This window comes from Magnusiomyces paraingens (assembly GCF_902498895.1).
Source record: "Magnusiomyces paraingens strain CBS 517.90 genome assembly, contig: contig3, whole genome shotgun sequence".
NCBI lineage: Eukaryota > Fungi > Ascomycota > Dipodascomycetes > Dipodascales > Dipodascaceae > Magnusiomyces > Magnusiomyces paraingens.
In genome coordinates this window covers 3600170-3623621 of record NW_022474069.1, presented here as the reverse complement: position 1 = coordinate 3623621, position 23452 = coordinate 3600170, and the positions used below count along the sequence as shown (strand labels likewise).

The following is a 23452-nucleotide window of genomic DNA, read 5'->3' as shown; positions in this document are numbered from 1 at the left end:
ATGTTTTATGGTACTATTATATATACTTTGATCTTTACTGCTTAAGACAGATCATAGGGGGTTTTTTTTTTTGTCTGTGAAAAAAAAAAAAAAAAATATTTCCGTAGATTACTCGTCATCAGGACTTTGGTTTATATACAAAAAAAAAAAAAATTAAAAAGAACAATTCTCTATTTTCTAAAACAACCCGTCTATTCCTTTGGTATGGTTAAAAATAATAAAAAAAAATTTCAGACCTAATCCCGAGCATACCCCACCCCGAACACAATACTTTTAAATTCCTTCTCTCCCAATATATATATATATATTTTTTATTTTCCCCCTATGAATGTAATTGTAATTAATTAAATCATATTGTAAATTTTTTTTTTTTTGATCTAATGAGAATTATTATATTTTAAATTCTCTTTTTTATACGTTAATTTCATTTATTGATGTAATTGATTTTGAGTATTTGTATAATTTTGTTTAAAATATATATATATATATATAAAACGTGTATGTGTATATGTGAAATTTGTTACAAAATGACTTGTAATTAAATAATATTTATGTCATGTCACTTTTGTGTGTGTGTGTGTGTGAAAATTTTATAAGCACAATAGCCACTACCATAACCACAACCACCACTACCACCACCACAAAAAAGCCCATATTAAGTCCAACCACCACCCAAAATTCATAGTGTGTGTGTGTGTGTGTGTGTGTTTGTACAGTCTCAAATTTTTATTTTTATTTTTTTAATTTCTCCTCCTCCTTTTAATTTTTTATTTTCTCTTTTTTCTCTCTTTTTGTTTCTTTTATTTACTCACACCCCGACCCAAAAAACACTAATCCTCACTCCCCTTTTTTTTTTTTTATTTGATATATACCATCCCAGTATATAACACACTCTATTCCCACCCCCCCCATATATATATATATTCAAGGTATGTTCCTGTCTCAATTCTTTTATTGATTTACTAGCTTCTTGCTTTTAAACTATTGTGTGTGTGTGTCTCTGTGTGTCTATTGTTTGAATACTTGAAGGTGTCCTTGAAAAAATCTTAAAGTAGGCTTTTATCTTATTCCTCTCAACAATAATTATCATAACATTATTTAAACTTCACTTTACATTGGAACTCTTGTTTGAACAATTTTTTTTCTTCTTCTTCTTCTTCTTCTTCTTAACATGCTTGTTTTCAATACTTGACAATCCTTTTTTTTTTTTTTGTTCTCTCTTTCCAGCAAATGTTCTCTGTCAACTTTTATAAACAACCAATCACACGTTTCCAAATTCACAACCCAACATAATTCTTTAAAACACTCCAGCACAGTGTATTCACTATATATCTCCATCAGTCTCTAATTATTCTTATCTTTCTTATTCCAATCTGTTCAACTTTTTTTTTTTTTTGACGATGTCCACACTTTTGAATCAATTTTTTCAAGTACCTATGTGAAATGCATTTTTTCTGATAGGAGAGAAAAAAAAAATCTCCCCTGCTTACTTAAAATGGGGTGACTTTTTTTTTTTTTTGAGAGAGAGAGAGAGACCTATGAAGAATTACCACTTGATATATAAATACCCTTTGAAGGACTTGACCATCTTTCATTTACATTACAATCATCACCACAACCACTACCATTTTCACCATCCTATTATAATTCATATCATCTAACCACCATTACAGATGTTGAGAGCTATTAGACCAATGCCCACTGCCGCTCGTGCCGCTACCCGTGCTGTCCGTGCTGCCTCTACCAAGGCCATCTCTACCCCTGCTATCATTGACCTCGAGAGCCGTTGGGAGAAGATGACTGTTGATGAGCAAGAAGACATCATCTCTCAGCTCGCTGAGCGACAAAAGGGCTCTTGGACTGAGCTTACTCCCCTTGAGAAGCGTGCTGCTTGGTACATTTCTTACGGTACATGGGGTCCCCGCAAGCCCATCCACCCCAAGGGTGAGGTTGCTGAGATCTTCAAGGGTGTCGGCCTCATGGTTTTCTTTGGTGTTGTTCTCTTTACTGGTGCCAGACTCATCTCTGAGGGTGATGGTATCACTGCCACCAAGGAATGGGCTGAGGCTTCCCATGAGATTCTCAAGGAGCAGAAGGCCAATCCTTTCAGAGGTTTCAACCAGGTCACCAAATAAGAAGGTTGATATTTGGTTCATCTTCTTTATTATTATGAATTATAAAAAAAACCCCCTGTTTTAATGATACATGTTTTTCTCTTGCTAATAAACTACCAGAGCTTACTATTTAAAGTCCATTTAAAGTGTTGACTTTGTTACTTTCATATCTTTCATATTTTTTTTTTTTTTACTATTCGAGAATTATTATATATTTACAAAAAAAAAAAAAAATTATAAGCATATAAATAAAAAAAAAATGATAAATTTTTTAAAAAAAAAACAAAATCTACAATATTTTGTATTTGACAGTAAAAAAAAAAAAAAAAAAAAAAACTATTACTCGGACATTAAAATGGACCAATCAGAGAAGTCTATTAGTTTGTGAAACTTTTTAACTTAGCGTAAATTCTAGGCTGTTTATGCGTATATACCAGAATGGTAGATTTTGTATGTGCCCTTTCCCCCGTATATAATTAATTATATATAGCTATATATAGCTATATATACTATAGTATATAATAGTATATAATAGTATATAATAGTATATAAATAAATAATAAATAAAAAAAAATTCACGTTTTCCTTTGCCGTAACGGCCCACTAACTTGAATAATAAAAAAAATAAAAAAAATAGAAAGCGGATGTGCGCCGCATTTTGTTTGGGCGAATTTTTTTTTTTTTTTTTTTTTTTCCCCCTTCACTAAAATTTTTTTTTTTCTTTTCCATCACATAAAAAAATAAAAAATTTTTTTATATGGAATTTTCTGTTTTTTTTTTTTTATTTACTTTTAACAATCAGTAATTCTATACCATAGAGAGAATCATAGAGAGAATCAGCAATCAATCAGTCTATCAATCAATCAATCAATCAATCTATCAATCTATCAATCTATCAATCAATAAATCAATTAATAAATCAATTAATAAATCAATTAATCAACTTAACCAATCAACTATAATTTACTAGACTTTTCAGCTGTTACGATTTTTGTTATTTTGATTTCTCTTGTATTTTGAAATTGCACTTTTTTTTTTTTTTTGATATAAAGCTCTATTTTTGTCGTTGTTATTTTAGCATTTAGCATTTAGCATTTAGCATTTAGCATTTAACATTTAGAATTTACATCATTTTTATTTTATTTTATTTTATTTTATTTTATTTTATTTTTATTTTAATATAATAATAAATACCATATTTCTTTTGCCATCAAAAAAAAACAAGAAACAAAACCCATCATCAACACCACCACCACCATTTGTAATAATTCAACATCAAGGATGGCTCCAGGAACTGCTACTAATACCCGCAATAACAACAATCATAATCAAAACAGATTGGCTGGCGGATCATCAAGCAGTAGCAGTAATAATAATAGTAACAACAATTCTAATGGAAATCAATCCAGATCAGCTAATAATAATAATAATAATAATAATAATAATAATAATAATAATAATAATGACAATAAGAGAAATAATAGAAAAAATAACAACAACAATAATAACAATAATAACCATAACCACAATAACAATAACAAAAAGAGCCACCATAATTACCACCGTCATCAAAAAGGTAAGTCCTCAGACTTTATCTTCATTTCATCCGATCTAACTCTCTTCTCTAGAAGATGTTGTCAAACCCGTCCAAGACGAATTTGCAGGGTGCAGTGATGAAGACTGCCCGATCTGTGCAAACACAATCAAGTACGTTGCCCGTTATAGCTGCAACCACATCACTTGCCACAAATGTGCATTGCGTTTACGTGCACTAATGGATGATTTTAACTGTCCTCAGTGCCGTACTCGACGTGATGTGGTCATTGTTACAAAAGATTTTGATAAACAATTTGATGATCTCAGCAATAAAGCCCTCGTAGCTAATGAAAAGAAACTTGGTCTTAAGTTTGATGACCGCAGTGTCCGAAACGATGTCATGAGTCTCCTCCGCTTTAATTGCCCCATAAAAGACTGTGACTATTATTCAACAGAAGGATGGAAGGATCTTAAAGCCCACGTTAAGGAAGCTCACAATCTTCACTTTTGCTATCTCTGCATCAGCGGCAAAAAGGCAATCTTCACCAAAGAATTTGCCCTTTATACCTCTGCTGGCCTTCGCCACCACGAATCCCAAACAGAACCTGATGAAGATGGCTTTAAAGGCCACCCATCATGCCCCTACTGTAGCGAACGCTTTTATTCAGAAGACGACCGACTAGAACACCTCAATAAAAAGCATTTCCGCTGTGACGTATGTCTCAGAGAAAATGCCTTGGCCCCACGCTTTTTCGCCGATATTGATCGCCTCACCGAACACTATAGTACTGAACATTTCCCCTGTAAAGTCCCTGCATGTTTGGAAAAGAAACACATTGTGTTTGCTTCCAAGATTGAGCTTCAAAATCATATGAGTATTGAACATCCGGACATTTATACCAACAAAAGACTGGACATTGACTTTACCTTTAACAATAGTAACCGAAACAGCAATAATAGGTACAGATCCCAATTGTCAACTGTCCAAACTCCAAATTCTAGAAATAATGACACCCCTGTCCAGCTTTCTCGTGGTGATGCTTTCCCTGCTCTTGGTGCCCATGCTTCAGGCTCTTCTACTCCAATTACTCCAACTAATTGGACCGTCACACCGGAAATGGCTGAACAGGCTGACCGTAGATTACAAGAGCGTGTACGAATCATGCTCAAGGATGATCCAATCAAGTTTGCCCAATTTGATCAAATTAATGAGCAATTTCTCAAGGGCGAAAAGACTGCTTACGATCTCATTGCTCAATACAAGGAACTCTTCCCAGAGTCCAGCATTCAAGAACTCGAGGCAACAGTCCATGGTTTTACTAAAGTCATTATCCATAACCCTGTTAAGGTTCGTGACTTGAACCGTGCATGGGAAGAATACCGCCTGCGTCTGCATCTTCCTGCTGCGTTAGCTTCAGCATCATCATCTTCCTCCATGTCTGGTGGACATGCACCCATGGCCCGTGGATCAAAGTCTGGCGTGGCCCCCTGGTCTACAGGCCCAGTGTCTCGTAAAGCTGCTAAAGCTGCTGCCATTCTTTCTCACGGTGACACTTCGTCTTTCCCCTCTCTCCCACCTGTTTCACGCAAAAAACCCATCCCACTTACACGTGCTCCTGCAGCTCCAGCACTTACTGTCCGTAAACCAGCCGTCAAATCTTATTCAACTGCATCATCGTCAACTATTGTGGGGAAAGTTTCCAGCAGTTCCTCGTTAGCTAATAAGAACAAGGGGAAAACTCTTGGATCTGCCTCTTGGGCATCAAGTAACTCCTCATCTTCATCGCTCAATACTTCGTCCACCACTGCGTTCCCTACTTTGGGAGGAGGTAGCGCCAGCTCAAGCTCTACTAGTATCAACCGTATGACTTCTTCACATGGATCATCATCCAGTGGCAAAAGACCTGTTTTAAACACTTCCGAGTTCCCATCTTTGCCTGGCTCCCGCCCACGACCTGTTTTTGAACCTACACACACTGGTCCTACACGCGAACTTAACAGTAATACAATTGGAGATGTGCTTCAAGCTACTACTGTGCTTCGACCTTCTCGTGGAGCTGAGGATGACGAAGGGTCCTCCTCTTCTGGAGCTACGTCTAATGACCGTAAGGGTAAGAAGAAGAAGGAAAAGAAGATTTTGTTTTCTTACTCTTCTGGAATTTAAAAAAAAAAGGAAAAAAAAATAGTTGGAAAGAGTTATTGAAACCAAAGAAGCATATAGAGAAATGAAATGTAGAATATTTTTTTTTTTTTTTTTTTTTTTTTTTTACGATCGCAGAACTAATAGGTTTTGCTCCAAATTGGCAGTACGACACAGAGGGCATTCTGGTTTCTCGCGACACCACTCAGCAATACATTCCCAGCAAAACAAGTGACCGCAAAGCGTTGTTGTTGGGTCGCGTAGGCCACTTAAACACAGCACACATGTGCGAGATTGTTCTGGGATAAATGCAAAAGCTGATGGGTCCTCGTCAAGTCGGATTTGCTTGTGAGATGGGTTTTGGTGTGTATGGGTCGTAGTAGTAGTAGTAGTAGTAGTAGTTGTTGTTGTATGTTGAGAAATGGCACTAATCATTTCTTCGGGTGTCATGTCAGCTTTCAAAACAACTTTCCCTTGACCAGCAACTGTTGTCGCACTTTGGCTTGAAGACTCTGTTAAACTTTGTAATTTGAAGATCCGTTCTACTACGCTGCTGAGAGCGTTACGAGCCGCGGAAAAAACACCAGTCTGGGCCACAGTTTGAGCCAGCAATAACGCACCCAGAACATGATACTCACCACCACGGGCCATGGCACCAGGTGGTTCTGGGGATTCTGCATGTGCAAGCATATAACGCATTCCCAAGACACGTTTTATTAAGGAATAATATTTGCCTGAAAAGTAAAAGAGAGCAAGATGGATGGCAGTTGCACGGGCAAAAATAATAGGTAAACGGGAAATAAAAGATTGCAAAAAAACTAATAGACGAGTACGCAAACTGGGTTCTGTAGATGGTGATGACCGCTTAGAACTTTTGCGGGTTTGAACATTGTCCTGTGCTTGGGACCTGGCAACTAAACGGTCAACCGAACGTTTGATTGCTGGACCTAAACCTAGAGCAACCAGAGGTCCCAGGCTCTGTACAGCTACAAAAGTCCATCGACTCGGTACTGAAGGAATTGCAGGAAGTCCACTTTCAGTTTTAGGGATTGTTTCAGAAACGTACATGAGATCACAGTACTCTTCCCCAAGGGTTTTTGAGGATGCGCCAGTTGTAGCTGCTAGATATAAGAAAGATGCCAGAGCTGTTAGCGATGAAGTATGTACATGGACATAACGAGAGCCCTTGATAGCTCGGACTGCGGAAAGTAGGTGATCGGAAAGAACAGAAGAAACATATGTGTCTTTCTGGTGTGCACGGACTAAATCAAAAAAAAAAAAAAAAAAAAAAAAAGTTAGAGAGAGATGATTTATTTGTGGGGGAGGAATTAAATGTGAAAGAAAAAGAATTAAAAAAAAAACATACTAATTTCAGGAGCACCAGCCATAGGCAGTGTCAGATTGGCTGGCGATCGAGACCCGGGAGGTTTTGCAGGTGCAGGAACCGGGATCTGGGAGATTGATGAAACTGTTGGATGTTGTTGGCTGTCCATTGTTGGATCAATTGTATATAGTGTGGAGTAAAAAAAAAAAAATAAGAAGATGGAGGGAAGGTTTTATTTTAAGTGGTGGTGGGAATGGAAATACTTTTTTTAGGTTTTTTTTTTCTTATATTAGACACTTAAGCCGAGGTTTTAAAAGGTACATCTTGATTTTTGGTTCTGTTCAAAAAAAAAAAAAAAAATTGTTTACACAAAACTTCTGATTTTAAATAATAATGAAGACCTTTAAGATGATAGATTAAAGAAAGAAAGAAAGAAAAAAACTATGATTTCAGCAATTATATATATTTATTTAAATAAAAAAATGATAAAAATTTATTGACAACAAAAAAGTATAATAAAAAAATACTCGGCAACGGGGAATTGAACCCCGGTCCCCCGCGTGCTGCTAATTAAAGCTGACAGGCGGAAATTCTAGCCACTAAACTATTGCCGAATTACTCATGTGTTAAAAAACCAAACTATTTTACCTACATATACATTTGGAAGTATAAAAGGGTTTTTTTAAGATTATTTTTTTACACAATTTAAAAAACCATGTCAGACCCCCCCAACAACACCCAAACCACGTTTAGTGGCGGCGACCCTCCTGCCGACAATAATTATACCGACAATAATAATGAACAGACTAATATTAATGATATGCAAAAAATTATTGCTGTTGAACTGAAGGAGAAAGAAAGTTCTCATTCCAGAGGACCTCATTCTCATGAAGCTCATCACATCAAACCCTCGACAAAAATCCAAAAAAATAATGAAAAACCAGACTCCCATAAAAAAATTGAAACTATCCACAAAAAGCTTGAATCGAATGATAAGCATAATGCTTCTTCAAACCACGAAACCCCCGTTGAAACCCCTATTGTGAATGTTGGTCCAACCTTGAACCCTACCTTTGACTCTTCACCAGATGGTGGTGATGTGGAAATTGACGCAACACCATCACGTGACATGGATGTTCTCATGCCGGATGCAAATCCATTTGGTGATAATTCTGAAGCCTGGGAATACATCTTAAAACTTAAGGATGTATTTCTGGTTGAATTGTCTATTGTTAAAGAAGACTTGAGTATTACAATTGAAGATTGGGAAATAAAATTTCAAAATCTTGAACTTAAAAACAATGAGTTAGCTAAACAACTCATTGCTTTGACCGAAAAGCTTAAGGCTTCAGAAGGACAAGTGAATTCTCTTCGCTCAGAACTTGATGTTTTGAGAAACAATCAGGTTCACACAGAAGTTAAACATGTAATGTTTGAAAAACTTAAAAAGGAAGTTAAGGATAATAAGGATCATTGCGATAAAGTGAAACATAAAGCTGATGAAATAGCTAAGATGACTCTTCAAGATTTGTCTCAAGAAAAAAGCAAGAAACAAAAGAATTATCGACACTGAAATCAAGGAATTCAAAGAAATGACCAACAATCTTGAGAAAAGAGTTGATAATATGGAATTCAAAGTTGGAACTATTTCAACTAAGGCTGATTTAACTACCAAAGAACTTAGCTACGCAAAAAAGGAAATCAAGAGTGCGGTAAGAAAAGTCGACACTTTGCCTTTTGCTTTGACCCCTAAAACTCCAAATGGAGCAACTCCAAAGTTGAAAGACATTATGAAGGCTCAAAAACAACACCGTGAAACTAAAGTTGATGAAGACAAACCCACTTTTAGAGTGTGCATAAGAATTCCAGATACCATGAAAAGAGTTAATATCCCTGCGATTGGAAAGAAAATTGATGCGGTTGCACAAAAGCCGGTGGCTCAGGAAATAGGCTATACTGTCAAAGGGCATTTATATGTTCAACTTAATGACAAAGATTTTGCTGATAAAGCTGCAGAATGGATCCCCAAAGTTGACCCTACTTATTCAGTGCTTGACACAGATTCTTGGTACAAGGCTGTACTTCAGGAAATACCTAATACGGCATCGATTGAAGACTTGAAAGAAACTCTCTACAATTTTAATGATTACCATATTGTTTTGAATACCGAACCCAAAATCATTAGCAGAAACCAATTTACCCAAACAGCATTGGTTTCATTCAGAAATGCCCAAGACTATGCAAAGTGTGCTGATAATCTTATTATCCAGTACACAAAAGTTAAAGTTAGACCTTTTATTAGCAGAAAAAAACTCCTGAAGAACTCCAAGCTATGCGTAATAAGATACGATTATTGAAAAATGAATCAGACAAAAAGGATAATGAGGCCCATCCTGTTTCCACTGACGACTCACAAGATGAACCGATGAAAGAAACAAATATTGAAGAACTAGATGAATCCAATGAGGAAGAAAACGAAAACAATTCTATTACATCCAATGAATTATAAAGTATTCCAACTCAATTGTCATAAATCGAAATCTATTACTGAAACTATCTTAGATAAAAAAGAACCTGATATCTTGTTATTACAAGAACCTTACTTTAACAACTATGGGCCCATTAAACATAAAGATTGGATCCCAATCTTTACAGAAACTGGAAAAGAAAAAAAAATAAATGCAGAGCAATTACTTACATTAGGTCTAACTCTGACTTACGAGCATTAACTACTAAAATTGAAAAGTTTACAAATCGAGATATGGTTACCATTTTGGTTAAAGACATTACAATTGTCAATGTCTATAATCAACCGAAACCATCCAAGAAATACCCTGAGCCACCGGTTTTGAGTTTCTCAAACGGGAGATCAAGGAACAATACTCAAAGATTGTCATTGCAGGTGATTATAACTTACATCACAAGGAATGGGAGTCAAGGGCAGGTCCGAATACGGAAGCAGATGAAGTTGTTGAGTGGCTACATGAAAATGATATGATGTTAATTACTCCAAGAAATCAAAAACATACAACAATAGAACCAATATTGATTTGGTTTATGGCTCAGTGGACTTACTTCATAGAATTTCATTTAGTGGAGTGGATGAAAATACACTAAGTGATCACTCAATTGTGGAGGGGACATTTATATGTCTCAGAGTAAAAACAGGGATGAAGTTTTTACTTCGGTGAAGAGATTGAATATTAAGAATGCAGATTGGGAAAAGTTTGACAAGGAGCTTTCTTCTGCCATTAAAGATTTTAATGTGCATAACAAAACTCTAAAATCAACTGACCAAATTGATGACCAAGCTAAAGTTCTTGAGGAGGTTGTAAAAAGAGCAATGGCAAAGTCGATGAAAGGAAGTTAAGGTGATGAAAAAGTCCAAACGCTATTGGAATCAAGAATTAAGGGAGAAGTTAGAAAAAGCGCTAGAAGCTAAAGGGAAGCCCGTCAAAGACAACCTTCTTTGGCTTTGAAACGACAAAAAATTGAAGAGGCGAAAAAAGCTAGAAAAATTTTTGACCACAGTTTGCGTGAAGCAAGTACTGAGCAATGGAATAAATATTTGTCTAGTTTAGAAGGAAATGACATTTGGAAGATTTTGAAGTATATTAATCCAAAAAGCAATGATACCATTATACCACAAATTAGAAAAGAAGATGGAACTCTCACTACTACTGTTGACGAAAAAAGACATGAAATATGGAAGGCACTTCTACCTGAAATTGATCATGGTCTTGATAGAGAGTTTGAAATTGACGACGATTCTCGATGGCCAAAATTAGAGTTTGATGAAGTTGACTCTGCATTGGCTGATACCCCAAATGATAAAGCTCCAGGAGACGATGGAATTACTGGCAAAGTTTTAAAGATGGCATGGCTGAATAAAGACTTTAAGGAAAGGTTTTTCAAGCTTCTCCAAGCTTGTGTGAAGTTTGGATACCACCCAAAAGTCTGGAGACATGGCATTATTGTTGTTATACCTAAACCTAAGAAACCTGACTATTCAAAGCCAAGAGCATACCGACCAATTTCCTTACTTAAGATTCCATCTAAAGTACTGGAAAAAATTATACAAAAAAGAATGACCAAGCTTACAACACACTTACTTCCACCAGAGCAATATGGGGGAAGACAAGGTTATTGTGCTACTGATGCTGTTTTGGAACTTGTCCAAAGAATTGAAACTAGTAAAGAAAAAATTTCAGCTATGCTCATTGATATTCAAGGAGCTTTTGATAATGTCAACAGAAATTTATTGGCAGACACAATGGAGGATATGAAACTACCCAAAGCACTTATAAACTGGACATACCAATTTGTAAGTGAAAGAGAAGCTAGTATGCTCATGGACCGAAGAAAAGGATCAGTGCAAAAAATTAGTACTGGAATTCCGCAAGGCTCACCTATTTCACCACTACTTTTTTTGATATATTCCACACCAATGTATCATGCCATTAAAGAATGGGGTGGAACTCCTTTTGGCTTTATTGATGATGTGACTATTACCGTTGAAGGTAAAATTGAAGAAAATACCAAAAGCTTAAGCAACATATTAGAAAAATGTTGTAATTGGGCTAAATCAAGAATGACCAAAATTGATTTGGGTGATAAATTGGGTTTTATTCATTTTACAAAAAATGTGAAACCTAAAGATGAGAAAGTGCAACTTACTTTACCTAATGGAGAACTTCGTGAACCCCAGAAGGAAGTTAAATTGCTTGGAATTACTTTGAACAATCTGCTTGATTTTAAATCTCATATTTTGAATAAAATCAATAAAGCAAGAAAAGCTGTTGGTGCTATTTGGCATCTTGGTGGCGTGCAAAAAAGGTATGCGAGGGTCTGCAGTCAGATCACTGTATATTGCTTGCGTGAGACCAATTGTTGAATATGGCTTAGAAATTTGGCATCATAAAATCTTGAAAGGAGAAATCCACAAGTTGGAAGTGATGCAGAACATGGCTTTAAGAAGAATTGTTGGTGCTTATCGCACAACTCCTATTGCGGTATTACAAAAGGAAGCTGGTATTATGCCATATAGTATTAGGCTAAAATTTATGGTGGCACGAAAAGCTATTCGTTTACACCTAAATATTAGCAAAACTAATCCTATTAATGGTCATTTGTTAACATTGATTGAGAAATCTCCAATTGCAAAGCTAACCACGCTTTACATGTTGGCGAAAGATGATAGAGACTATATGATTAAAAAGGATGAAAAACGAAAATGCAAGAGGGTTGAACCTCTTACACTGAAACAACAACAAAATCAGACGATTGGAATTTTGAAGAAACAAGCAATGGAAGAATGGCAAGAAATGTATTGGAACAGCAGTAAGGATCTGTGGTATCATAATATCACAGTGGAGTCGAAATGTACTGATAATCTTTCCAAAATGGTTACGGGAGTGATCATGAAGAAAGATAGTCGAAGGATCTTGAGTAATATTACTCAGTTTCGCACAGGCCATGGCAACTTTGGCGCATGGTTTAAAAAGTTTGGAATTGAAAAGGATAGTTACAACTGCAAATGTGGAGAGCTGGAAACAGTTCATCACATTTTAGTTGAGTGTCCTTTGCTTGAAGAGGAAAGAAAAGGACTGAAACGGATATCTCCAGAGATGGACATGTCGACTCTCTTAAACAGTTTAACTGGCTTACAAGAGATTGTAAGCTTTATCTCTGCTTGGAGGGATTAAGAAATACAATTACAGCGTTGATGAAGACAAGTGGAGATAGGTTGGGAAGGTTTGGTTATTTTTAACCCCCTGTTCCTCGTAAGCTGGCATCAGGACTTATTTTCGGGCTGTTGGAGATGCAATGTTGAAGCCAAAATTAAAAGTTTATTATCAAAATGAAAAAATATATAGTATGGACAAGAAGGATAGCGCAGATGCTGATGTTATATAATTCTATAACCCTTGAATAAAAACAAACAAACAAACAAACATTTTACACAATTTATAGCATTAAGGTTATAATAAAAGCAATAAAGATGGAATTAATGTTGGTGTTATACGATCATATAGCTTGAATTAAAAAACAAACTAATAAACAGGGGAAAATTAAAAAAAATTAAAATATATATAGAAATACTGTCTATTTTTTGAAAACATAAAAGAATAACACAATTGAAAAAACAAAAAAAAACAACATCCATTCATTTATTCAACAAAAATTTCAAACAATAGAAAGCCAAAAAAAAATGAACCCGCCGAGGATCGAACTCGGAGCCTCTTCGGATTTCACAAATGTGAACGAAACGTGATAACCATTACACCACGGGTCCCGTGACTTCGAAGTAAATATGTTAAGATTGAACCTCAAAGTATGCAAATAAAAGTTGAATATAATCCACATAATTTTTTTTTCTTTTTGAAAAGGTTTTATAAAACCGACATAAAAATTTAAATTTATTATATTTATTACCTTTATTGAGTCAGTCTATTTTTATTTTTCACCATACCGGGCTTATTACTCTTAAATACACTCTGATTACTACCGTTTTTTCATCTTTTAAAGAACAACAGCTAGCCGTATCAACAGGGTTAGGGGTTTAATTTTTTTTTTTTTTTTTTTTTTTGTTAAACTTTCAAAATTTTTTTTTTTTCTTCTCAATCTACTTCTATAAGTACACAATATCGATGACGGCGTCAACATCTGAAAAGTACATTGAAGCCCATAAGAACTTTTTGATCTTTGATAGGGCCAAGTTTAATAGTGACTCTCAGTACAAGTCATTTGATGTCTTTCTTGGTGGGGCCCTTTCTGGTACTTATGGGGTTCTCGATCTGCCTACTCTTCAACCAGTCTTTACACTTGATCACGATGACTATCCCGCTAAACTCGATTCCGCTATTTCCAGTATAATTGAATCCACTGATCTTGTCAAAGCTATAGAAACAACCTCGGATTTCATTTGTGCTGCCGCTTGTCTTTTACAACTCTTTATCCAGACAAACTTTACAGGCCCTGCGGCTAGTATCGACATTTATTCAAAGACCGTCAAGGTGGCTGCTGACCAACAAAAGACTTTTGATTCTGAGATTATTGATTCTTTGCTTATTGAAGGCGAACCTGTTTACATTTTGACCAGCAACCCTCATTTGATCTTGGCTAGTACGCGTTTTCTCAAGGCTATCATCGACAATGAGAAGCTTTCTGACACTGCTTTATTACCCTTTGCCAAACTATGGCTTGCAAGAGTCAGTGTTATTTACCAATCACTTCTCGATAACACTGTGTCCTGTCTCCATGAACAAGTTTTTGACGGATATTCAATTGCCAATCTTAAGGGTCTATTAAACATGACGGATTCGACTATACCTGCCGATCTCCTTTCCCAACACTTGCAGACAGTCTTTTACGCCGAACTTACACGCGCTGAGCTTGCGTTTGGACTCGATGCCAATGCTGAGCGTACCTTGGCTGTTTCTGTAAAAGCTTCACAGCTGCAAATGGCAATCACTGGTGTCAAGGGCAAACGTACCAAGTTCCAGCGCACAGAAACACATCAACTAGTTTTGCTTGCAAAGTCTAAGCACAACAAGGATGACGACCCAGACGACAGTTTTGATTCGCTTCCACCACCACCCATTGCCCTTGAGCTCAATTCAGATTTGTTGCTTGACAAAATTAGTTACACAAAGATTTCCGATAACGAAGATATATTCCGCGATTACGAGTCTCTTCCGGAAGAGTTGCGCAACTTGGATCCGAACCGACAACCAACTTTGCAGGATATCGACTCTGCACTTGTTTTGCTGAAGTTGGCCTACATTAAGGAGACTTCTACTTCTGATAACATTCTAACACAAGAAGAAATGCTTGCATTAGCTAACCGTATTATTGAAAGTAAGGATGGTAGCGTCAACTGGTGCTTGTATAGTCGTGCGCTTTGGGAACGCAGTGTACTTGAGTCTCGTGCTGCGCAGACAGTAGAGCGTGGAACTTTGCAGATGCAAAGTCTGGTGGAAGAACTGGGCCAAAATTCCGCAACTTTTCTTGCTACGCCACAAACTGACAACATTTCTGAGCGGTTGTCTTACATCCACTCTCTGGTTCCACTGCCAAAATGGGCTATGGATTCGAAACTGGCAGAGCAGTTCATGAGCATTGGTTCAATTAAGTCTGCAATTGAGGTATACGAACGATTGGCTATGTGGCACCAAGCTGCTCTGTGTTACGCAGTTGTCGGCCAGGAAAACAAAGCCCAAGAAGTTTTGAGAGATCACTTGGCCAAACATCCCAAAGATGCTCGGGCTTGGAGCATTCTTGGTGATATTAACCAAGATCCTGAACTGTGGAAGCATGCTTGGGATGTTGGCAAGTACCCTGGTGCTCGCCGATCACTTGCATCGTACTACTATAACCCGCCTAAATCTGCAGGTATTCCAAGAAATATTGATCTGGCCATCAAATACATGAACGAGGCCCTTAGGATTAACCCAATGCACTTCAAAACTTGGTTCATGTATGGGTGTGCTGGATTGGAAACAGAGCAGTATGAACTTGCTGCAGAGGCCTTTACTCGATGTGTTGCGTTGGAAGATGATAGTGGTGTTTCATGGAGTAATCTTGCTTCTGCGTTACTACGTCTCGACAAGAAGAAGGAGGCACTAAATGCGCTAAAACAAGCCGTAAAGTACGTCACTAGCAAGCTCAAATGGAAAGTTTGGAGTAATTATGTTACTGTTGCAACAGAGTTGCAGGAGTGGTCTGAAGTACTTCTCGGCATGCGTGAGGTCCTCAAGCTGAGCAAAAATGACGTCGAGTCAGCTGGCGATGTTGCTGTACTAGAGCAATTATCTAACGTCCTTGTACGGACTGACTGGAATCCTTCTTCACTTACATTTTTTCAAAAATCGGCTACTGAACTTTTCACATCAACACTCCCTCCCCTTATTACACACAACCCACGATTGTGGCGGGTTGTTTCACGTGTGGAGCTATGGCGTGGACATCCTTGGGCTGCTCTAGATGCTTACGAAAAGGGGTTCCGAATCTATACCCATCAGCCACAGGTGGAAATCGAGGAAGCCGTTTGGAACGAAGCCGTGGAATTTTGTGGAGAACTTGTGGACGCATACGCCAATTTGGGTCCTCGCGAAGGTCGACTGGGAGAAGATACTGTTGTTTGTGCCAACCATAAGTTCAAGGCGCGATCTGCAGTGAGATTACTCATTGGCAAGGGCAAAAAATACTGGGAGGATAGTCCTGGATGGGAGAAGCTTCTTGAAATTAAAGAATCAATTGAGTAGATGATGGTATTAAGTAGATGATGATTATAGACTTTATTTATAGTGTTCCTTTTCAAACTTTTCTTCAGCAAGCTTTTCCTCAAGTGCTTCTTTTTCACGGAGCGCTTTAAGACGAGCAATGTGCTCACGAGCAGCTTTAGGATCAAGAGAGGTGGGCTCATAGTTTTCAAGCGCATTCTTAATTTGGGCCCAGTAACTTTGGACCTTGGCTGGGACCTTGGGATTATTTGCAAGGGTATCAATGTGTCCCAAAAGGTCTTTAATAACTTGTTGCGTAACGGGGGAGTAAGCGACGCGAATACGGAAAAAGAGAGCAAAAACAAATAGCGAAACTGTAGAGCCGTGGCGGAGCAAGAGACAGTCAATAAAGAGACGCACAAAAATGGTTATATTACACCAGGCAGTGTATCTGTAAAGAGTAGCACCATGCTCAGAAACAAGCTTGTGAATGTCATCTGAGATTTTTGTTCCTGGCTTGAGCTCATCCGCCACATACTCGGCCATGTGCATACCACTGAAAAAAACAAATGGAATAATCTTAATCAAATGCCATCTGGTGAAGAGCCAGAAAAAGGCCAGAGAACCGTACTGGAAGGAGTCCATGCGAAGCAAGACATAAAAGGAGGGAATCTGGCCTTGGAAACGCTGGAAAAGCGAAAGTGTATAAACCGTGGTAGCTGAAAGGAAAAGACCGCGGTAAGCTATTTGGCCAACGAGTGAACCTCCCTTAAAAATAATAAAGGAGAGGGTAAAGATAACGGCGAAAGCCAGGACGGCAGCATGCGCTATTCAGGTTAGAATTGAGGACTTTTTAATGAAGGACTAGAGACTTACCTGCTCTCCAAACATGTTTAAGAACCTGCGAGACTTGCGGCGACAACAGTTTTTGTTTAATTTCAGCCGACTTGTTAGCTTGATTTTGAACAGAGGACATGATGATTGATGTTTTATGGGAAGAAAAGAAAGGGAAGGAACAGTTGCTATGTTTTTACTTACGGGATGAACTTTGATTGCAGGCACTCCCTGGTCGGCTTGTACGTTGGAAGACATGATTATTTTTCAGTTACGTAACAAACCGTATTATGAAGCTGTGAGACAAGAACCAAAAAAACCTAAATCGTCAGAAGGATTCATGGCAGACAGTCACAAGGCAGTAAGGAAGATTCATGGCACTTACACAGGTGATCTTTGGAGAATTACGGTTTGGGTCGAAGGTTTAATGGTGGTTTGGAAAAGAAACTGGTGGTGATTTTTTTTTTTTTTATACCTATCAAGAATTACGAAGTCCCCTCCATTCCACAGTTACGTAAAAGTCACTACACATCAAAACGCCTTACTTCCATCCCATCAAACCACCGCAGTCCGCCGGCGCGCTTTGTTCTTACGCTCAATCTGCCGCAGAGCTTCGCGCCGACGACCCTTAAATTTCTTTGCCCAGTCACTCCGGCGCGCGTAGAATAATGATTCCCATTTTTCGCTGTCAAACTGCTGTAAGGCTGGCAGTTGTGCGGCCTGTGCCTGTGACGACAAAAACGGCGATTCAAAGTGTCCGAAAAACAAGCCCTTGCGCTCCGCGGATGAAACCCCACCGGAAGGAAGTGTATCGAATAAAGATGCCTCTGCAGGTCGTTTCTTTTGTCGAACGGCTTCAGCATCGAGCTGCTCGAGAACTGTATTGTCGAGATCTTCAGAGTCTGCAAAATCATTCCCAAAAAGAGAAAACTGACCAGAGCCCTCAGTCGGGTTAAACAAACTTCGCAGGGTCTTAGTGCTTGGTTTAGTAGCTGGCGCAGGTTCAATGTCTTCCTCAACAGAGATTGACTCTGTGGGCTCCTCGGGTTCTTGTTCTTCCTGCGCTTCTTCATGTTCCTGTTCCTGTTCCTGTTCCTGTTCCTGTTCTTGCTCTTGCTCTTGCTCTTCCACGGATTCAACTTTGTGAAAGTTTTGGTGATTTTCCCAATCAGCCATATCATCATCGTCATCATCTTCATCATCATCTTCATCATCTTCCTGAATCTCTTCATCCAGATCATTCTTAGAGTCCAGGGTGGCCTTAGGGATGTAGTCCTCGCTGGCCCCGCCAAACATCTTCTCTAAAATTGACAAGTTCCGCTGTCGCTCCTCTTCCTCTTCCTGTTCTTCACTATTTTCCTCCTCAGCTGCATCAAAATTAACTCCTCCGACACTCTTAGGGGCTACCGGTCGGAAATCCACAGTTTCAATGACATCTCCGTTACCATCTCTCCACTGCCGATTAGAATATTGCCACACCACCTCATCCAATTTACGGTCTCGCATAAAGCCCCACAGCTTTTTGCGTGGACAATTTAGCACCTTTTTTCTATTCCCTACTATGATCCGAAATGTCATGTATCGATACTTTCGTCTTAGCGTTGTTCTCATCCGTCCAGGAATTTCGTCGATGCCTCGTCGTGCAGGACCGTATCGCCGCCGCAGAGCGTCTTTTGATGGTGGTGGATTTGGCCGTGCTTGTTCGCGTGCCCATTGATCTTGAAAATCCAGCTTGGCTTTTTCAATGCTAATAACTGATCCTTTGAATTTAAGCTTAGCAAATGCTTTCTTCATGGTATCATACTGTTGTGGTGTAGTCTCGAAATTAAGAAATCCGTAGTACGAATCCAAAATGGGCTTGTGATGAAGTTCAATCGGAGCCAGTGGCTTGCCATACTTTTCAAAACGAGCACTAAGCTCATCAATACTTTGAGCCAATAACGGCGAAATCGAGCCTATGAATAGTCTGATTTTAGTCGGTGCTTCTGCATTTTCTGTCATTCTTAATTTGAAAGCTAGTCGGAAACTTCAAAGTTGTTGAAATTTTCGGAGAAGCCAAAATTTTTTTTTTCCCAATCAAGAAAAATAAAATATTGCAAGTTACCCGGTCGAACTTTTTCAAATAAAATAATTTTTCTTTACCACTGCCACCACTCCCTTCTCCCTACCAACAATTCTTAAATAACAACAACAACAACAACCAAACAACCACATCTAACAATGGCTTCTCCGCAGTATGAAGATGCGTCGGCCTACAACTACATGACGGCTATGAACCCGAACCATTTAGAGATTGGTAACGGTGATGAGGTTGTTACTATTGATCTTGTCAATGATCTCAGAGAAGATCCTGAAGAGATTTGTACTCTTCTTCGCAACGAGTCGTGCGATCGCTCTTACTGGCTTGCCATTGCTGTAAGTCTTTAAATCCAAGAAACAATCTGCTGTTACTAACAATATAGACTGCTTATGCTCGTTTAGGAAATGTTGATAATGCTATTGAAATAGTCAAGACTGGCATGGAGTGTATGTTTGTTCATTTGTTTCATTTGTTTCATTCCTTTCTAACCCCCCCTTTTTTTTTTTTAGTTCTCCAAACAGAGGAAGATACTCTCCACTTTCTTTCACTCCTGGTTTGGCTTTACTATCGCAAAGAACGCGATGCCCCTAATTTTGATCAGGATACGGGCGAAACGAAAAAGTCTTACCGTCGATTGGCTACTCAGGCTGCAAATCGAATTGCCATGATTGATCGCCAGTCCACTCTTGGCCACCTAACGCGTGGTGAACTTAGTGTCCTTAAAGGCGACTTTGAGGGCAGTCTTAATTCTTTTCGCGTGGTTCTTACTGAGTCTTCGGATTCTAATCTTTTTGGCCATCTCGGTAAGGCTCGTGTCCTTTACAGCAAGAAAAACTACAAAGGAGCTCTTGCCATTTACCAATTAATTCTTCGCTCGCGACCAAATTTTCACCCGGACCCCCGAATTGGCATTGGTTTGTGTTTCTGGCATCTTAATGACAAAGAAATGGCACACGCAGCTTGGAAACGTGCTCTTGAGCTTGATCCTGATGGAATAGCAATTAATGTTCTTATGGGCCTTTACTACATGGACGAAGCTGTCAAGAATGTGGACGACCCATCTTTTGAAGCTACTTATATCAAAGCATTGAATCACATCCAAAGCGCCTACAAGGCTAACCCAAATTATTCTGCCGCAGATTTGATCATTGCAAGTTACCTTTTTTCAAAAACTGAAATGGACAGTGTCATCAAACTGGCCAAACGAGCCATTGATTACTCTAATGTTAAACCTGTTATTAGTGACGCTTATTTTTGGATGGCGCGTGCGTATCACTATCTTGATAATCTCGAAGAAGCACTCAAATATTACAAAAAGGCTGAGGAAGCAAATCCGCAGAGCTTGGTTGCACGCGTGGGTAAGGGTCTTGTATTAATGGCTCAGAATGATAGCGAAACTCTTTTCACATTTGAACAAATTGTTGAAAAAAACCCCAAGAGTACAGAGGCGCTTTTTCTCTTAGCTCTGGCATATGTCCAACGCTGGCAACAACAACCTGCCCTTGGTATTGAGCATAGAGATAAAGCTATTACATATTTGGAAAAGTTTATGCGGCTTTCTAAGGAACAAGACGAAGCACCACCAATTGAAGCTTTACTTACTTTGGCAAAAATTACAGAAGAAAAGAATACCACCACTTCTCTTAATACATTGAACGAAGTGATTCAACTCATTCAATCACAGGAAGACATTCCTGTTAAAGCTGAACTATACAATAATATTGGTGTGCTTCATTATACTAAAGGTAGTTATGACTCGGCACGGTTATTTTTTGACATGGCAAAAAAGGCAGAGGAAGATGGCCATGTTTTCCACAAAAACGTCAAAACCTCTATTCAATACAATTTAGCTCGCCTTGAAGATGCCAGTGGTAACATTGAAAAAGCGCGAGAACTTTACCAAGAAATTTTGGATGAACACCCAGATTACCTTTCTGCTAGAATCCGTCTAGCATACCTGTGTCTTGCTCTTGGTGAACAGAATGGCCCAACTAAAGTTCGTGAGCTTATGGCTCAGCACCAAAACAATTTGGAAGTAAGGGCGCTTTATGGTTACTATCTGCGACGCCAGCGTCGGCCTCAAGTCAAGAGTCTGAATGATGATGTTGAAATGAAGCACTACAAGCGGACGCTTACTGAAATCGACAAGCACGACACATATTCAATGGTTGCAATTGGAAATTTATACCTTGGTGTTGCACGTGGTCTTCGTGTCAACTCAGACAATGACTTGAAAAAGAAAGAGTGGACATACTCAAAGGCTGCTGAATACTTTGAGCGTGCGTTGCTGACAGACAAAAACAATGCGTTTGCAGCGCAGGGCGTTGCAATTATATTTGCTGAAACTAAACAGTCAGACAAGGCTCTTCAAATTTTTAGTAAAATTCGTGAGACGTTAAACGATGCATCCATTTACATTAATATGGGTGATTGTCTTGTTGATTTAAGGCAGTTTTCTAAGGCAATTGAGTGCTACGAGATTGCCCTTAATAGATATAGACGCGATCCACAAATTTTGATTTTGCTCGGTCGTGCATGGTATGCTCGTGGCATGACGGAACGCAGTATGGAGGCTCTCAAGACTTCCTTGAGCTACTCTGAAAAGGCTTTTGACGAGTACCCTGAAAACATGGGACTTAAGTTTAACGTTGCATTTTTACGTTTCCAAATGGCGGATTTCATTCAAAAACTGGCTGAGCGCGATCGGACTACCAAAGATATTGAAAAAGCTATAAAGGGCCTTGAGCTTGCAATTATTTCAATGAAAGAGATTGCCAAATCCAGACATCCTCCTTACCCTCCTGAGGACTTAAAGAAAAGTATTTCTATTGCAGAGGAAACAACGATCAGAAGGTTAAAGCGAGCATTGGAGTTGCAAAAGGAGTACGAAATCAAATATCACGACCGTATTGATCAGGCTCGAAAGGCACAACTTGCAGAGAAGGAGCGTTTAGCACGGGAGAAAGAGGCCAAGGCAAAGGCAGAGAAGGAACGCGAAGAGATGCTTGTCAAAGAGCGCATGCAATTACAGGAACAAGCTCGTGAATGGGCTGAAAAGGCTGCTGCTGAGAGGATTGATGACGATGAAGAAGAAGAAAAATCAACTAAAAAGCGTAGCCGAGGCGGTGAGAAACGGATTCGTGGACCCAGACAACCTCGCAAGCCTAGGGAGCCTAGAAAATCTCGAAAGAAATTCAAGAGTGCTTCTGATATTGAAGATAGTGATGAAGGCTTAGACGATCTCGAGGAGGACCCTGTATTGGATGATGAAGAAGAAGAAGAAGAAGAGGCCGAAGAGGCCGAAGAGTCTGCTCACGAAGCAACTGATGAACGACCCAAACGCCGACGTATTATGGATAGTGACGATGAGGAATAAATCTAGCACCCCTTCACCTTTGACTCTAGCATTGATACTACGACTAGAGTCTAAAAGTCGATAATCTAAATAAACAAACAAAAGACAAAATTTTTGAATAAAATCAAGCTTGGAACTTAAGCTCAATTTTGGGACATCTAAAAGCTAGTGCATTATATATAAGTGATCTACAACGGTTTTTCAGGCAGATTTGCTTTTTTTTTTAAAAAAAAATGATGAAAAGCTTTCTGAAAAAGGGATCTTTCAAAAAGATTTTTTAAATTTTCAAATTTAATCTATTATCCTACTTTGAATTATCTATTGATCAATTCGAAGTCATTAATACTAGGTTGATGATGTATATATTTTCAACGACTGCAAAGAGACCTGTTTCACTTTGTGTTTATTTGGTTGAACAATGTCAGTCACCATATAATTATCAACATTTTCGTTATTGGAATGTTTATATCACATTTTAACATCTCCCTCCACCTTACAATAACGATGAATTTACAACCATGCAAAAAAAAAACAAAAAAAACAGATTCAAAAACACCATCTAGAACTATTCCAATAATAATTCGGTAATTCAAAAACGTTTAACTAGAGACAGTTACATCATTTTTTAATGTACTGAAAAAAAAGTTTCAACATTGCAGTAGCACTACCATAGTAATTATGTTTGGATACTCAACTAACAAACATCAAAATTCACAGTCAATCCAACTTCTATTGAAAAATTAAAAAAATTACAACTAAAAAAAATTATGCGTCAGCCCGGAGTCGAACCGGGGGCTCGTCGATGGCAACGACGAATTTTACCGCTAAACCACTAACGCTTAGAA

General features: G+C 38.4%; 10 protein-coding genes across 10 annotated transcripts; 7 read left to right on the top strand and 3 right to left on the bottom strand.

The window, feature by feature from the left end:
- Positions 1–1673: 1673 nt before the first annotated feature.
- SAPINGB_P004427 (uncharacterized protein) lies at positions 1674–2135 on the top strand (the record flags this gene model as incomplete). Its single annotated transcript, XM_031999142.1, has 1 exon — positions 1674–2135. One exon carries the CDS (start codon positions 1674–1676, stop codon positions 2133–2135), a length of 462 nt encoding a protein of 153 aa, XP_031855033.1.
- Positions 2136–3395: 1260 nt separating this feature from the next.
- Positions 3396–5814, top strand: SAPINGB_P004426 (uncharacterized protein; the record flags this gene model as incomplete). Its single annotated transcript, XM_031999141.1, has 2 exons — positions 3396–3474; positions 3743–5814. 2 exons carry the CDS (start codon positions 3396–3398, stop codon positions 5812–5814), a joined length of 2151 nt encoding a protein of 716 aa, XP_031855032.1.
- Positions 5815–5916: 102 nt separating this feature from the next.
- On the bottom strand, positions 5917–7283 carry SAPINGB_P004425 (uncharacterized protein; the record flags this gene model as incomplete). Its single annotated transcript, XM_031999140.1, has 2 exons — positions 5917–7052; positions 7157–7283. The coding sequence occupies 2 exons, from the start codon at positions 7281–7283 to the stop codon at positions 5917–5919; spliced, it is 1263 nt and encodes a 420-aa protein (XP_031855031.1).
- A 546-nt stretch (positions 7284–7829) lies between these two features.
- Positions 7830–8687, top strand: SAPINGB_P004424 (uncharacterized protein; the record flags this gene model as incomplete). Its single annotated transcript, XM_031999139.1, has 1 exon — positions 7830–8687. The coding sequence occupies one exon, from the start codon at positions 7830–7832 to the stop codon at positions 8685–8687; it is 858 nt and encodes a 285-aa protein (XP_031855030.1).
- A 52-nt stretch (positions 8688–8739) lies between these two features.
- Positions 8740–9471, top strand: SAPINGB_P004423 (uncharacterized protein; the record flags this gene model as incomplete). The annotated part of the gene is made up of 1 exon (XM_031999138.1): positions 8740–9471. The coding sequence occupies one exon, from the start codon at positions 8740–8742 to the stop codon at positions 9469–9471; it is 732 nt and encodes a 243-aa protein (XP_031855029.1).
- Positions 9472–10262: 791 nt separating this feature from the next.
- SAPINGB_P004422 (uncharacterized protein) lies at positions 10263–12819 on the top strand (the record flags this gene model as incomplete). Its single annotated transcript, XM_031999137.1, has 3 exons — positions 10263–10465; positions 10769–11950; positions 12090–12819. The coding sequence occupies 3 exons, from the start codon at positions 10263–10265 to the stop codon at positions 12817–12819; spliced, it is 2115 nt and encodes a 704-aa protein (XP_031855028.1).
- A 945-nt stretch (positions 12820–13764) lies between these two features.
- On the top strand, positions 13765–16380 carry SAPINGB_P004421 (uncharacterized protein; the record flags this gene model as incomplete). Its single annotated transcript, XM_031999136.1, has 1 exon — positions 13765–16380. The coding sequence occupies one exon, from the start codon at positions 13765–13767 to the stop codon at positions 16378–16380; it is 2616 nt and encodes an 871-aa protein (XP_031855027.1).
- A 33-nt stretch (positions 16381–16413) lies between these two features.
- Positions 16414–17314, bottom strand: SAPINGB_P004420 (uncharacterized protein; the record flags this gene model as incomplete). The annotated part of the gene is made up of 2 exons (XM_031999135.1): positions 16414–17165; positions 17215–17314. 2 exons carry the CDS (start codon positions 17312–17314, stop codon positions 16414–16416), a joined length of 852 nt encoding a protein of 283 aa, XP_031855026.1.
- A 413-nt stretch (positions 17315–17727) lies between these two features.
- On the bottom strand, positions 17728–19173 carry SAPINGB_P004419 (uncharacterized protein; the record flags this gene model as incomplete). Its single annotated transcript, XM_031999134.1, has 1 exon — positions 17728–19173. The coding sequence occupies one exon, from the start codon at positions 19171–19173 to the stop codon at positions 17728–17730; it is 1446 nt and encodes a 481-aa protein (XP_031855025.1).
- A 219-nt stretch (positions 19174–19392) lies between these two features.
- On the top strand, positions 19393–22628 carry SAPINGB_P004418 (uncharacterized protein; the record flags this gene model as incomplete). Its single annotated transcript, XM_031999133.1, has 3 exons — positions 19393–19587; positions 19635–19698; positions 19762–22628. The coding sequence occupies 3 exons, from the start codon at positions 19393–19395 to the stop codon at positions 22626–22628; spliced, it is 3126 nt and encodes a 1041-aa protein (XP_031855024.1).
- Positions 22629–23452: the final 824 nt, after the last annotated feature.